This window comes from Pelobates fuscus, chromosome 4, assembly GCF_036172605.1.
Source record: "Pelobates fuscus isolate aPelFus1 chromosome 4, aPelFus1.pri, whole genome shotgun sequence".
In the NCBI taxonomy this organism is placed as follows: Eukaryota; Metazoa; Chordata; class Amphibia; order Anura; family Pelobatidae; genus Pelobates; species Pelobates fuscus.
Genome location: NC_086320.1, coordinates 207,765,775 through 207,778,704, shown reverse-complemented (window position 1 = coordinate 207,778,704; position 12,930 = coordinate 207,765,775). Strand labels below are relative to the sequence as shown.

Genomic DNA, 12,930 nt, shown 5'->3' with positions numbered 1-12,930 from the left:
TGGACTCTGTGAGGACGTCCAGCATCAAATAACTGCGATTTACTCAGGGCAAATCGTGAAAGCAGCCTCAAGTGGCTGTCAGGGATACAACCACTAGAGGCTGGATTAACCCTGCAGTGTAAACATAGCAGTTTTTCTGAAACTGCTATGTTTTCAGCTGCAGGGTTAAAACTAAGGGGACCTGGCACCCAGACCACTTCATTGAGCTGAAGTGGTCTGGGTGCTTGTAATGGTCTTTTAAGAAAATAGACACATTATACATAACCTCCATTATGATTTCAGAGCTGATATACCAAGACAGAAGATGAGCATCTATTTAAAACTGTGATGTGCTGACATGCAAAACAATTAAAAATGTATGAATATTTATTAAAGGCTCCTTATTTTGTACAAACACAAAATAAAATAATTTATATGAAAGTAGGCTTTGGGTATCTAAATATCCATTATTTATACTTTTTTGAAATGTACACTCATTCATTTGAAACATTTTGCACAAAAAAAAACCAACATAAAATCGTATTGTAAATACATACATGGTCTGAAAATTAGCAAGGTGTACAAAAATATTACAAACTTTAATGGGACAAAAAGGGAGTCACATAAAGAAGAAAATATTACCATACTTACTATATGTTTGTAATAGCATGGCAACTCTGGCCAAACATGAATGTCCAATAGCACATAGGAGAGAAACATTCTAAACGCCATTGTTTCTAATTTTATATACTGAAGTTGTTTTGTAAGTGGCTGCCAAATGTATGTCTTCAGATGCTCTTGAATAAGACCGATGAACACTGTTCAGATGAATCGACAGTGAAAAACAATATTAGCGCTATTTTCACTTAGCAAGATAAGTTGCTATACTAGCTTGGAATTTAAATTTACTGCCATTTACTCTCCAAGCAGAAGCAAGTTTATTTATAATGTGTGATAAGTTTATTGAATCTGTCAATAGTCACACAGAGTGTATTTAAAAGGCCTAAAGGAAGGTCCCTTTTTCACGCCAGTCCTGAGCAAGTATTGTTGACAGCATTTCCTCATCATCGCTTCCAACCTCACCCATGCCTTTATTTTTACTGGCATTTGTGTTCATAACATCCTTTATGACATCCTTCCGGTTCCGCAGATGCTCGATACGGCGATAACATTCACTGCCAAATAAAATAAGATATATATTATATAAAATACAGGACAATATTTTTAAATTATTTTTTTTCAGAAAGTTGGTAAAATTATTTAAATAAATTGTCACAAATAATGGAGACCAGGAAAAAGACACAAACACAAAACAGTCACTTTAATATTGCTTTTTCTATTGTTATATGTTAAAAGGCATGACAATTAAAAAAAATATTTGGGGGGGCTGTTCTGAAAACCATTTTTGAGAGGCTTCACCATAATCTGGGGCTCTACCAGGCAATCCATGCCCAGCCAGAAAGAGAAATTCTAAGTAACGAAAATCTGTGGCTGATACCACTTGGAAGATCTCAGTTTGTTTACATGGCCAAAGACAGGAACATCAAAAATTCCAAAACAATTTCACTTGAAACCTTGGAGCAAAACACAGAAAGTAAAATATTTTTTATACAAAATGACATTAATTTAATCAGGATCATGTAAAAATTTTACTAGTAGTGACATTTTACTAATTGACAAAAAAGTATGATGCAGTATTTAAACTCAGGGTGAACGACTCTTAAAAGTCTGTGACTGGCATAGAACTGACAGAACGTGCATCATTACCAATGCCTGAATGAAATGCTTATTCACTCTTGAAGTGATCATGTCTATGGCTAAGCTGTATGCAAATATTTAGGCCCTGGAACAATAAATTACACCATTCAGAGTTGCTTTTTTGGAGATGCTAGTTTAGCTATGGCTCTGCAATTTCGGGGAAATTTGTGTGGTATTATCACTGCTTGACAATGGATCCTACACGCTGGGGTCTTAAATCGCTTTGCAGATCTGTAAGTGGTGGAGGGGTACAGAGAGGAGATGTCACATTCTGCCACCTGAATACTCTAGTATTGCTGAGGGGGAGCAGGAGGGAATTGTCATAATTTCCCAACACAGGACTCCAGGGATAGCAGATTGAAATTTTCTCACTCCCTACTCTTCAGGCAGAGGTAAGCAGGAGGAGAGGGTGGAATACGACAATGTATAGGAGTATCAGAGTGAGTGTTAATTTGAGTCTATGCTGGCACGTCAGTGCATCTACGATTAAACGAATCTTAAAAATGAATATGTACAATCCAATACCTACATAGGCATTACAGGGGGAAATTATGTAGAAAGTCATTTTACGTAATAAATATGTTATATTTATTCGTATGTAGCAAATGCCATAGATGTAGCAAATGCCTTTAACAATTATTTTGTCGGATGCTCTACTGCCCTGATTGCCAAGCTAATAAATGGCACACATCCTGAAACTACAAATGTGGATCAGGTCTCACTAAATTTGCAAACGCCCAATATAGACAAGTTCACTTTTAGACCTGTACCTGTTAGTGTAATTGAAAAACATCTTAATAATCTAAAAATGAAAAACCAGTCCGGACCTGACCAAATCCCAGCAATGCTGTTGGAGCTCAGTGCGCCGGCAATTGCTAAACCCGTCGCAACTCTAATTAATGAATCCTTGGTGTCTGGATACTTACCCAAACTTTGGAAGACTGCAAGAGTAGTGCCTATCCATAAAAGTGGTGACACTACCTTGGTTTCTAACTATCGCCCTATATCATTGCTCCCAGTATTGTCAAAAATCTTAGAAAAATGTGTCCATACGCAACTATGTGAGTATTACCAACAATCAAACTATCTGACCCCTGATCAATCGGGCTTTCGCCAGAATCACTCCACTACAACTGCCCTCTTAAAAGTTTGCAATGACATCCAAACTGGCATGGAACAAGGAGACCTAACTGGAGCTATTTTCCATGATTTTGCCAAGGCCTTTGACACAGTAGACCACAACATTCTACTGCACAAACTCAAAAACTCAGGTATTGGTGATTATTCGCTAAACTGGTTTCGATCGTATGTATCGGAATGCTCACAATATGTGTCCATTTCTGACAGCGACTCCCTCCCTCTCCCCCCCCCAAGGTTCCATTCTCGGCCCCCTACTATTTTCCTTATTTATAAATGATCTGCCTAATGTCTGCAAATCCTCAAATGTACACATGTACGCAGATGACACAGTAATCTATGCGAGCAATTCCGATCTACCGCAGCTTGAGGCTGTGCTCCAAGACCAGTTTACAGAGGTAGAAAAGTGGATCGCAAAAAACAAACTCTTCCTGAACACTGACAAAACTGTCACAATGATCTTTGGAACAGTACCTAAATTACACAAATTACACAATTCCCACCTATCCATCAAAACAATTTCAAATGGCACACTGACCGCAGTCCACTCTTTCAAATACTTGGGTATGATGTTAGACCCCAATCTATCTTTTGGCCTGCACATAGAAAAGCTTGCATCTAAACTTTATCCAAAACTAGGTGCCCTGTACAGAAACAAATCCTGCCTAAGCCCTTCAGTAAAGGAAAAGATTATACAGCAAATGCTGATGCCAATCATTGATTATGGGGATGTAGTATATGCATCTGCATCGCAATCCCACATTAATAAACTCAACACATTGTATAACTCGTTCTGCCGATTTGTGCTACAATGTAATTACAGGACCCACCATTGTGACATGCTAAAATAACTAAACTGGCTGTCGCTGGAATCCAGACGCACCCTTCATCTTTCCAGCCTTGTGTTAAAGAGCTTTTCTGGGAAACTCCCACCCTACCTGAACACAATGCTTTCCCCGGCTGTTCCCACTTCCTACAACCTCCGATCCAGTACCAACACTTTACTTAGTCTACCTCAATATAAAAAGAAAGCAGCCCGATCCTCATTGACAGCCGCTAGAGGCGCTTCCGCGCTTCTCACTGTGATTTTCACAGTGAGAAGGCGCCAGCGTCCATAGGAAAGCATTGAGAATGCTTTCCTATGGACTGGCTGAATGACGACGAGAAGGAGGAGGAGAGTCCCCCGCCCGGCGCTGGAGAAAGAGGTAAATTTAACCCCTTCCACCCTCTAGAGCCAGAGTATGTTTTCCTGGCACTATAGTGGTCCTTTAACAATATAGTTGGCGACTTAAACTTCAGCAGTATAGACTAACCTGACTTGTTCTAAATTCCAAATTGCCTCCACCTACTTTTGTTCACTTTGATTTGGTACTAGCATTGTCCTGGATCTTAATATTGCATATATATCACGTGCTAATTTTTATACCAACATCTTGCTCATGGAATCTGATCTAAATGCACTACTGGCTTATGACCAGCAGGTGGCACATTCTGAACCATGATATTTAAAAGACAAACAGGGTTACTCATTAAATTGAGATTTCAAAATGTATTTAAAATTTAAGGACAAAGTAACTATATTTAAAGCATAGTTGAGTTAGAGAATGTTTCCAGGCTATTTTTTTTTATTTTTAATTCTTTATTTTTGTGTCGACAGAGTACGGCTTTGCAATATACATTGGCTCACGCAGGGGCCGGTTGTGAATAAGTTTTACATTGCATGTTACAGAAGATAAATGGTTTTACAGGTTAAATAACATTCTTGGTTTGCCGCTCAGTGTTGCTTTTTTAATTTTGGTGGTGGGCATTTCGTGTCCACGTATAAAATATACACTATAACTAAACAATACAAAACTATACAATGCAAATCAAGACGATACAAAACAGACTCACTTTTGTCACATCGGTCAGTGTTTGCCTTTTATGTCCGCTGCTGCGTTTGAATTGGATTCATACCTGAGTGGTCGCTAATCCAGTGTGGCTATTTTGACCTTAAATTTGAAATTCACTTTAAAGGACCGCTATAGTGCCCTGAGGGTGCCCCCATCCTCATAGCCCCCCTCCCGCCGGGCTGAAGAGGGAGGAAGGGGTTAAACACTCACCTTTCTTAGTCTTGGGGACTCTCCTCCTCCTTTGGACGTCATCGGTTGAATGCGCATGCGCGGCAAGAGCCATGCGCGCAGTCAGTCCATAGGAAAGCATTCTCAAAGCTTTCCTATGGACGTCAGCGTCTGCTCACTGATTTTCACAGTGAGAAGCGCGGAAGCTCCTCTAGCGGCTGTCAATGAGACAGCCACTAGAGGCTGGATTAACCCTAATGTAAACATAGCAATTTCTCTGAAACTGCTATGTTTACAGCAGTCAGGGTTAACTCTAGAGGGACCTGGCACCCGGACCACTTCATTGAGCTGAAGTAGTCTGGGTGCCTATAGTGGTCCTTTAAATTCTCACTTAATTTAAAAACTCTGTTAGTCAAACACTCTAGGCTTGACTTGGCACATTATATTCTTTAATGTGCGAAATGGAAAATTCATAATTAAAAAAAACACAAAAACACACACAAAAAAAAAAAACAGAACAAAAGGGGGGGGGGGGGGAGTGGAGTACAAACTTACATTTGTTCATCAATTTCATCAATCTGCCGATCCAACCTGCCTTCCTCATCCTCTTCTGCTACAATTGCTTCAGAAACCTGCAACAGTAACCATTGAAATGGAGAGGATATTATATTTTTGATATTATATTTTTGCTGAAGAGCGTCAAGGCCTCCCCCCTTACATAAAATGCTACTCCTTGCTTAACAAGAGAAGGCTTGATAAGACAATACTCTATTTGTATGGTTTGTTCTCAATGATATCACCACATCAACTAGGAATCTACAAACTAAATATTCTGTAAGTGGGATATATCTGAAATCCAGGTTAAAGTAATGAGGATTATCTATAATGCTGCTCAAGAGAGTTAGATGAATAAAAAAACCTAAGTGTACATTTCATAATATATTAAAGTTACACTCCATTGCAAAAAATAAAAAAAAAGTGAAAATTAATGGCAGTATCCTTTCCGCCTCACCAGACTTCCAAGAAAAAACAGGAAAGCCAGCTTGCAGTCTGTTGTCCGTCCTGGTGACAGAACAAGTAAGTACTGGAGTTTTAAGAGGTTCTCCGGATTGTATAGGGTAAGGAGAGGAGGTAATTTAAATGCAATTCATTTTTCAGTCTGCTTGTCCCAATGAGAACTGCACACCCAACTGTAGGTACTGCCACTACATGACAGAAAAAGATGATCGCCTGTCTGCAGCATTTGCACCTTTTCAAGCCCTCCCCTTTTTTCCAGCAGACTTTCAGTATACCACGATCATATGCTTTTCACTTAGAAGCCTCTGTGCTGGAAACCTATTGTAAAATGCATTCTAATATAGCTGATTGAGAAGGGAGGATGGTAGCCGCACGCTACTGGGAGCTAACTAAAGTTTTCAGATTTGCCAGCCAAGGAGGTGTCCCTACTCCCAATTATAAAAGTGCTGATATCTGTTTAAATCAACACTTTTAGAACTCCCGACGCATAAAGTACTTTAGCAAGCTGAAGTGCGTTGTATGTGTGGAATGTTCCTTTTAAGGCTTATGCTAAAACCGACTTACGATCATTCATTCCCAATATTGAAAAAACTAGATCTGTTATTTCACAAAAAAGTATTATATGCTATGCTGTTACATATCTTTGACTTAGAAAAATCCATGGCACATGCACCAATGGCTAGTGAAAATTTGAAGCCCTTTATTGTGTTTATCATGCATCTACACAATGCCATTACTGACACGTACCGTATTAACTTGGCGCATTTCTTTCTGAAACTCTTCCCATTCTTTATCCATCTGATCTTTAGGAGCATCGACTTTTCGTACCTTAACGAACAGAAATCATAACTGCACGTGTCACAAAATGAAAATATTTTCTAAAATTCTCTAAATAAAAGACATGTATGATTACTATCTGTACAATTTCAGTCAGAAATCTAAACATAAATCATAAGGGGCCTTATGACCCTATTTTATCATTTAAAATTTAACTAATGCAGTGAATCTTTAGGCAAGTCATTAAAGGTTTCCATGTTTTCTCCATTTTCTAAAGAAGTAGCACTTTGAGTTAACAGGTTCAGTGCGTATCATTATACAATTTATTCTTCCGTACATGGGAAGCAAGTTACAACCTCTTCTATCAGGAAAGATATGGCTTGTGACAAACACCATATGCTGTGTATGTGTGGCACTCCGCCAAAAGACCCAACAGGGAGCTTATAATGAAACTGATCATTTGTGCTGTTAATGTCTTCATGGCTTAGTGTGCATTCTGCAGAGAAGTAAGGGCCACAAGCTAAATGAAGCAGACAGCTTGCCTTTGCATCTACTTCTGGGTCATCAAAAAATCCCTCTGGTAATGCTTCGGCTGTATTCTCCTTCCTGAGAACAAATAATACAGACAGAAAGTTTAGTTTATATTTCCCTCAAGTCTGGATGCTTATTTGAACTACACTGTATGTATATATATATATATATATATATATATATATATATATATATATACACACACACACACACACATACATATATACATACATACACACACGTACATTATTGCATAGGCATTGGATATGTATAAGTCTGTCAAGCTGCAGCAGGATATTAATTTATCCTTTCATGTGGTACAATTAATAAGAAACTGAATTAACCATCTAATACTACCAGAAAGGCAGATTTAAGAGTCATCAATAGGCATTTCGTAAAATTAGAGTCAACTCAGCAGAAATCCAAGTTAGGGGAACCATGCTGTTATGACCTTGTTTAACTTGAGACTGCAGCAAAAGCCTGCTTAAAATGAACATGCCGGTTATGTACAGTAATTTAAAGGAACACTACAGTGCCAGGCACTCATAAATGTAATCCTAACACTGTAGTGGTTAAATTGCTGTTTAGGTTTCTGGAACCCCTTAAAAAGATATTTTACTCTCCCTTTTTCCAGCACGGCACCAGTCTCGCAGCGGCTGGCCTTCGCTACGCCTCCATGGCTGATTTAATCACATTTGATGAGATCAGCCATTTCAATGCTTTCCCATAGGGAAGCGTTGGTTGGCTATTGTGCATGTGCTACGCTGCTCCAATCAGTATCTTTCTCATAGAATCAATGCATCTCTATGGGGGACGTTCAGCGTCTTGATGCAGAGACTGGAGATGTTGAACGCAAGTGCTGCACACTGTTATCTAAAAAAAGGCAGTGCTTACATTAAAAAGTCTGCAGAGTCATGCTCAAGATACCAGAAAAATTACATGGAGCTGAAGTTTTTCTGGTTACTATAGTGTCCCTTTGCTGAAAATATGCAGCGTCACCAGGAACTATACAGAGGCTGATAATTATTGGTCTATGCTGGTCCGCCCCAGTGTTCTCAAAGGCATCTCAGAGCATATAGCCTCTTTAATGTCCGCTCAGTAATATTTTTTTTTTCTTTTTAAATACACAAAGCAAATGTGCCCATTACAAAAAGCCATCCCTCTACTCTTAATTATTCAGTTACCAATCCTCTCCTCTTTATTGCCACACTGTTTGTTTATGGTCTTTTTTAAATTTGCTGCTTTAATTTATTATTCTACATTGAGCTTTTTTCTGTATAGAAACATAGAAACATAGAATGTGACGGCAGATAAGAACCATTCGGCCCATCTAGTCTGCCCAGTTTTCTAAATACTTTCATTAGTCCCTGGCATTATCTTATAGTTAGGATAGCCTTATGCCTATCCCACGCATGCTTAAACTCCTTTACTGTGTTAACCTCTACCACTTCAGCTGGAAGGCTATTCCATGCATCCACTACCCTCTCAGTAAAGTAATACTTCCTGATATTATTTTTAAACCTTTGTCCTTCTAATTTTAGACTATGTCCTCTGGTTGTGGTAGTTTTTCTTCTTTTAAATATAGTCTCCTCCTTTACTGTGTTGATTCCCCTTATGTATTTAAATGTTTCTATCATATCCCCCCTGTCTCGTCTTTCCACCAAGCTATACATGTTAAGATCCTTTAACCTTTCCTGGTAAGTTTTATCCTGCAATCCATGAACCAGTTTAGTAGCCCTTCTTTGAACTCTCTCTAAAGTATCAATATCCTTCTGAAGATATGGTCTCCAGTACTGTGTACAGTACTCCAAGTGAGGTCTCACCAGTGTTCTGTACAATGGCATGAGCACTTCCCTCTTTCTACTGCTAATACCTCTCCCTATACAACCAAGCATTCTGCTAGCATTTCCTGCTGCTCTATTACATTGTCTGCCTACCTTTAAGTCCTCAGAAATAATCACCCCTAAATATCACCCCTAAGTATGATGTCTCCCCATCGCCAGCTGTGAAAGACCTGGAGGAAATTAGAAGAGGTGTGCAACAGCTATGTGAACTGACAAAACTAGACAGCGTTATGGCAAGCTCTGTCAACTTTTAGTCCATACTTTGTCTTATGAGATCTTTTGATTGTGTTGGAATTTTAATGACAACCAACACAGTCTTTATGAGCATTTCATAGAGGACTGTGAAATATTTTGGAAGACATGAACACGTAAAATCTGAGTGCATCCGCTACAAAAGCATGCTAAATTTGTTCAACTATACTGAATTTAGATTAGTACGAGGAGTACAGGTTTCGCCAATTATAAGTTAGCATTTGCATTATATTTGGAAGAGCCATTTCTTGTTCTCAATAATGTAAACAGAAACCGCAATGTTAAATTATTCTAAGTAAAACCATTAAACCAAGTTTAAATGTAAACAATTAGCATCATCTCTCAATTAAGGTGGAAAGATTTGTATGTTAGCAAACATTGAACCGATAGAATGTAATCTACATATCATTCCTGATATGAAAGTGCTTTCATTTAGACATATTAGAAAATATACTGCTTGTGTAAACACCAGGAGGAGAGGAAATAACCCCAAAAAGCCCTCTAATCAAGACTCAATTTCATCAGAAATCTAGATGAAGGTCCCAAACACAAATGAACCTTCACACATGATGTATCTCAGAAAAAAAACAACAACAAAAACTAAAATTACATTTGATTTTAAGTTTGAATAAATGGATATTGACTTGTATAATTAGCACAGCATTGCAAAAATCTATTACAGGGACACTATAGTCACCAGAACAACTACAGCTTAACCCCTTAAGGACACATGACATGCATGACATGTCACGATTCCCTTTTATTCCAGAAGTTTGGTCCTTAAGGGGTTAATGTAGTTTTTCTGGTGAGTATAATCATTATCTGCAGGCGTTTTCATGTAAACACTGCCTTTTCAGAATAAAAGTTAGTTTTTACATTGACCCCTAGGGATACCTCCAGTGGCTTCCTGTGGGAGTGCTGCACTGCTGTTCAGTGTCTCCACACTCTGCATGGAGACGCTGAACTTCCTCATAGAGATACAATGACTCAATGCATCTCTATTAAGGGAGGTGATCAGCTGGCATTTGGCTCGCTTATTTCAGTCAATCCAATGCCATACCCATTTAATTCTGAGGTCAGCAAGGAGGCGGATCAGGGGCAGGGCCAACATCGGCAGACCTGCGTGGTGCTGGAAATAAGGTACGTTTTCCTACCTGTCAAGGGGGATAGGCAACCTAAATGGTGGTTTTAAAACTATAGGGCCAGGAATACATGTTTGTGTTCCTGATCTATAATGTTCTTTTAACTACCAAATTGGTTTCAAACTTTTAGGGATAATTATCATACACCGATAAAATTGTGTATTTCTTGGTCAATTCTGTGTAAAATATCCACTTCGACCACAGATTTGTAAAACAAAAATTAATTTGTTTAAGTCATAGTCAATGTTTCCAAGCATGCAAATCCCAATTTTACTACAATTTAATATGTGATAAGTATAAAGCAGAGCTTAACAAATTTGTTTGGAATCTAGAAGCCAGCTAAAAAAGTTAGGAGCCAGTCATTTTTAATGAGAAAATGCAATTCTTAAAGGGACATTATAGTCACCAGAATAACTACAGCTTGATGTGTAAACACTTTTTTTCTGTTTACATTGCTGCTTAGTAACAACTCTAGTGACAGTCATTCAGACGTCCACTAGAGAGTCCTGGGTCACTGCTGGAACCACCCCTGCCCCCCACGTATGTGCTGATGTGTGTCGAGGTGTGTGTATGCATGTATCGGACACACAGATACACACACACAGTGTCTATCAGTGTGTGTGCATGTAACAGACACACATTGGCACATAGTTGCACACAGAAACACACCTTGACACACAGATACAGTGTCTGTGTGTGTATGTATGTATCGGTGTGTGTATCTGTGTTTGTATGTGCCAGTGTGTGTATCTGTGTGCCAGTATGTATGAATCTGACACACAGATACACACACTGGCACATAGTGGCACACAGATACACACACCTGTGTTTGTATGTGCCAGTGTGTGTATCTATGTTCGTATATCTGTGTGTCAGTGTGTGTGTGTGTGTGTGTGTGTGTGTGTGTGTCTGACAAACAAATACAGATACATACACACTGACACATTGTGGCACATAGATACACACACCTTGACACATAGTGTGTATCTGTGTGTCAAGACGTGTATCTGTGTTTGCATGTGCCAGGGTGTGTGTGTGTGTGTGTGTATCTGACATACAGATACACACACAGGCACATAATGGCACACAGAGTGTATCTGTGTGCGTGTGTATGTATGTATCTATGTTTGTAAGTGCGGTGGGTATGTTTGTGTGTCAAGGTGTGTGTATTTGTGTGTCAAAGTGTGCATCTATGTATCAAAGTGTGTGTATCTATGTTTGTATGTGCCTGTGTGTGTGTGGATGTATCTGACACACAGATACACACACATTGGCACATAGTGGCAAACAGATACACACACTGCACACATACTGGCACACACATTGACACACACACACACACACACATTGGGAGATACACACTGACACAGGTACACACACAGACACATACACACGTTTAAATTTGCTGTCCACATACCTTCAGGTTCCTAAACAGGTGCATACACTCCGACAGACTCACACACACTCACTCGGAGAGGCACACACACACACACTCTTACGCTGACAACAGGCTCGCACACAATCTGACAGACTTGCATACACAAACTGACAGGCTCTCACATACACAGACAGGCTCTCACATACACAGACAGGCTCTCACATACACAGACAGGCTCACACACACACACACAGACAGGCTCACACACACACAGACAGGCTCACACACACACAGACAGGCTCACACACACACAGACAGGCTCACACACACACAGACAGGCTCACACACACACACACAGACAGGCTCACACACACACACACAGACAGGCTCACACACACACACACACAGACAGGCTCACACACACACACACACAGACTCACACACACACACACACAGACAGGCTCACACACACACACACACAGACAGGCTCACACACACACACACACAGACAGGCTCACACACACACACACACACACACAGACAGGCTCACACACACACACACACAGACAGGCTCACACACACACACACACACAGACAGGCTCACACACACACACACACAGACAGGCTCACACACACACACACAGACAGGCTCACACACACACACACAGACAGGCTCACACACACACACACAGACAGGCTCACACACACACAGACAGGCTCACACACACACACAGACAGGCTCACACACACACACAGACAGGCTCACACACACACACACTGACAGGCTCACACACACACACACACTGACATGCTCACACACACACACACTGACATGCTCACACACACACACACACTGACATGCTCACACACACACACACACTGACATGCTCACACACACACACACACTGACAGGCTCACACACACACACACTGACAGGCTCACACACACACACACTGACAGGCTCACACACACACACACTGACAGGCTCACACACACACACACACTGACAGGCTCACACACACACACACACTGACAGGCTCACACACACACACACT

General features: G+C 40.1%; 1 protein-coding gene across 1 annotated transcript in view; it reads right to left on the bottom strand.

Moving 5' to 3' along the window:
- Nucleotides 1-489: 489 nt before the first annotated feature.
- Nucleotides 490-12,930, bottom strand: part of ZNF830 (zinc finger protein 830) — a 30,934-nt gene continuing 18,493 nt past the window's right edge. The window contains exons 7-10 of the mRNA XM_063451870.1: nucleotides 7,271-7,334; nucleotides 6,699-6,779; nucleotides 5,490-5,566; nucleotides 490-1,154 (exon numbers count right to left, since the gene is read on the bottom strand). Of these exons, the coding sequence (XP_063307940.1) occupies nucleotides 983-1,154; nucleotides 5,490-5,566; nucleotides 6,699-6,779; nucleotides 7,271-7,334 (394 nt within the window). The 3' untranslated portion in view covers nucleotides 490-982. The remainder of the gene's footprint in view (nucleotides 1,155-5,489; nucleotides 5,567-6,698; nucleotides 6,780-7,270; nucleotides 7,335-12,930) is intronic.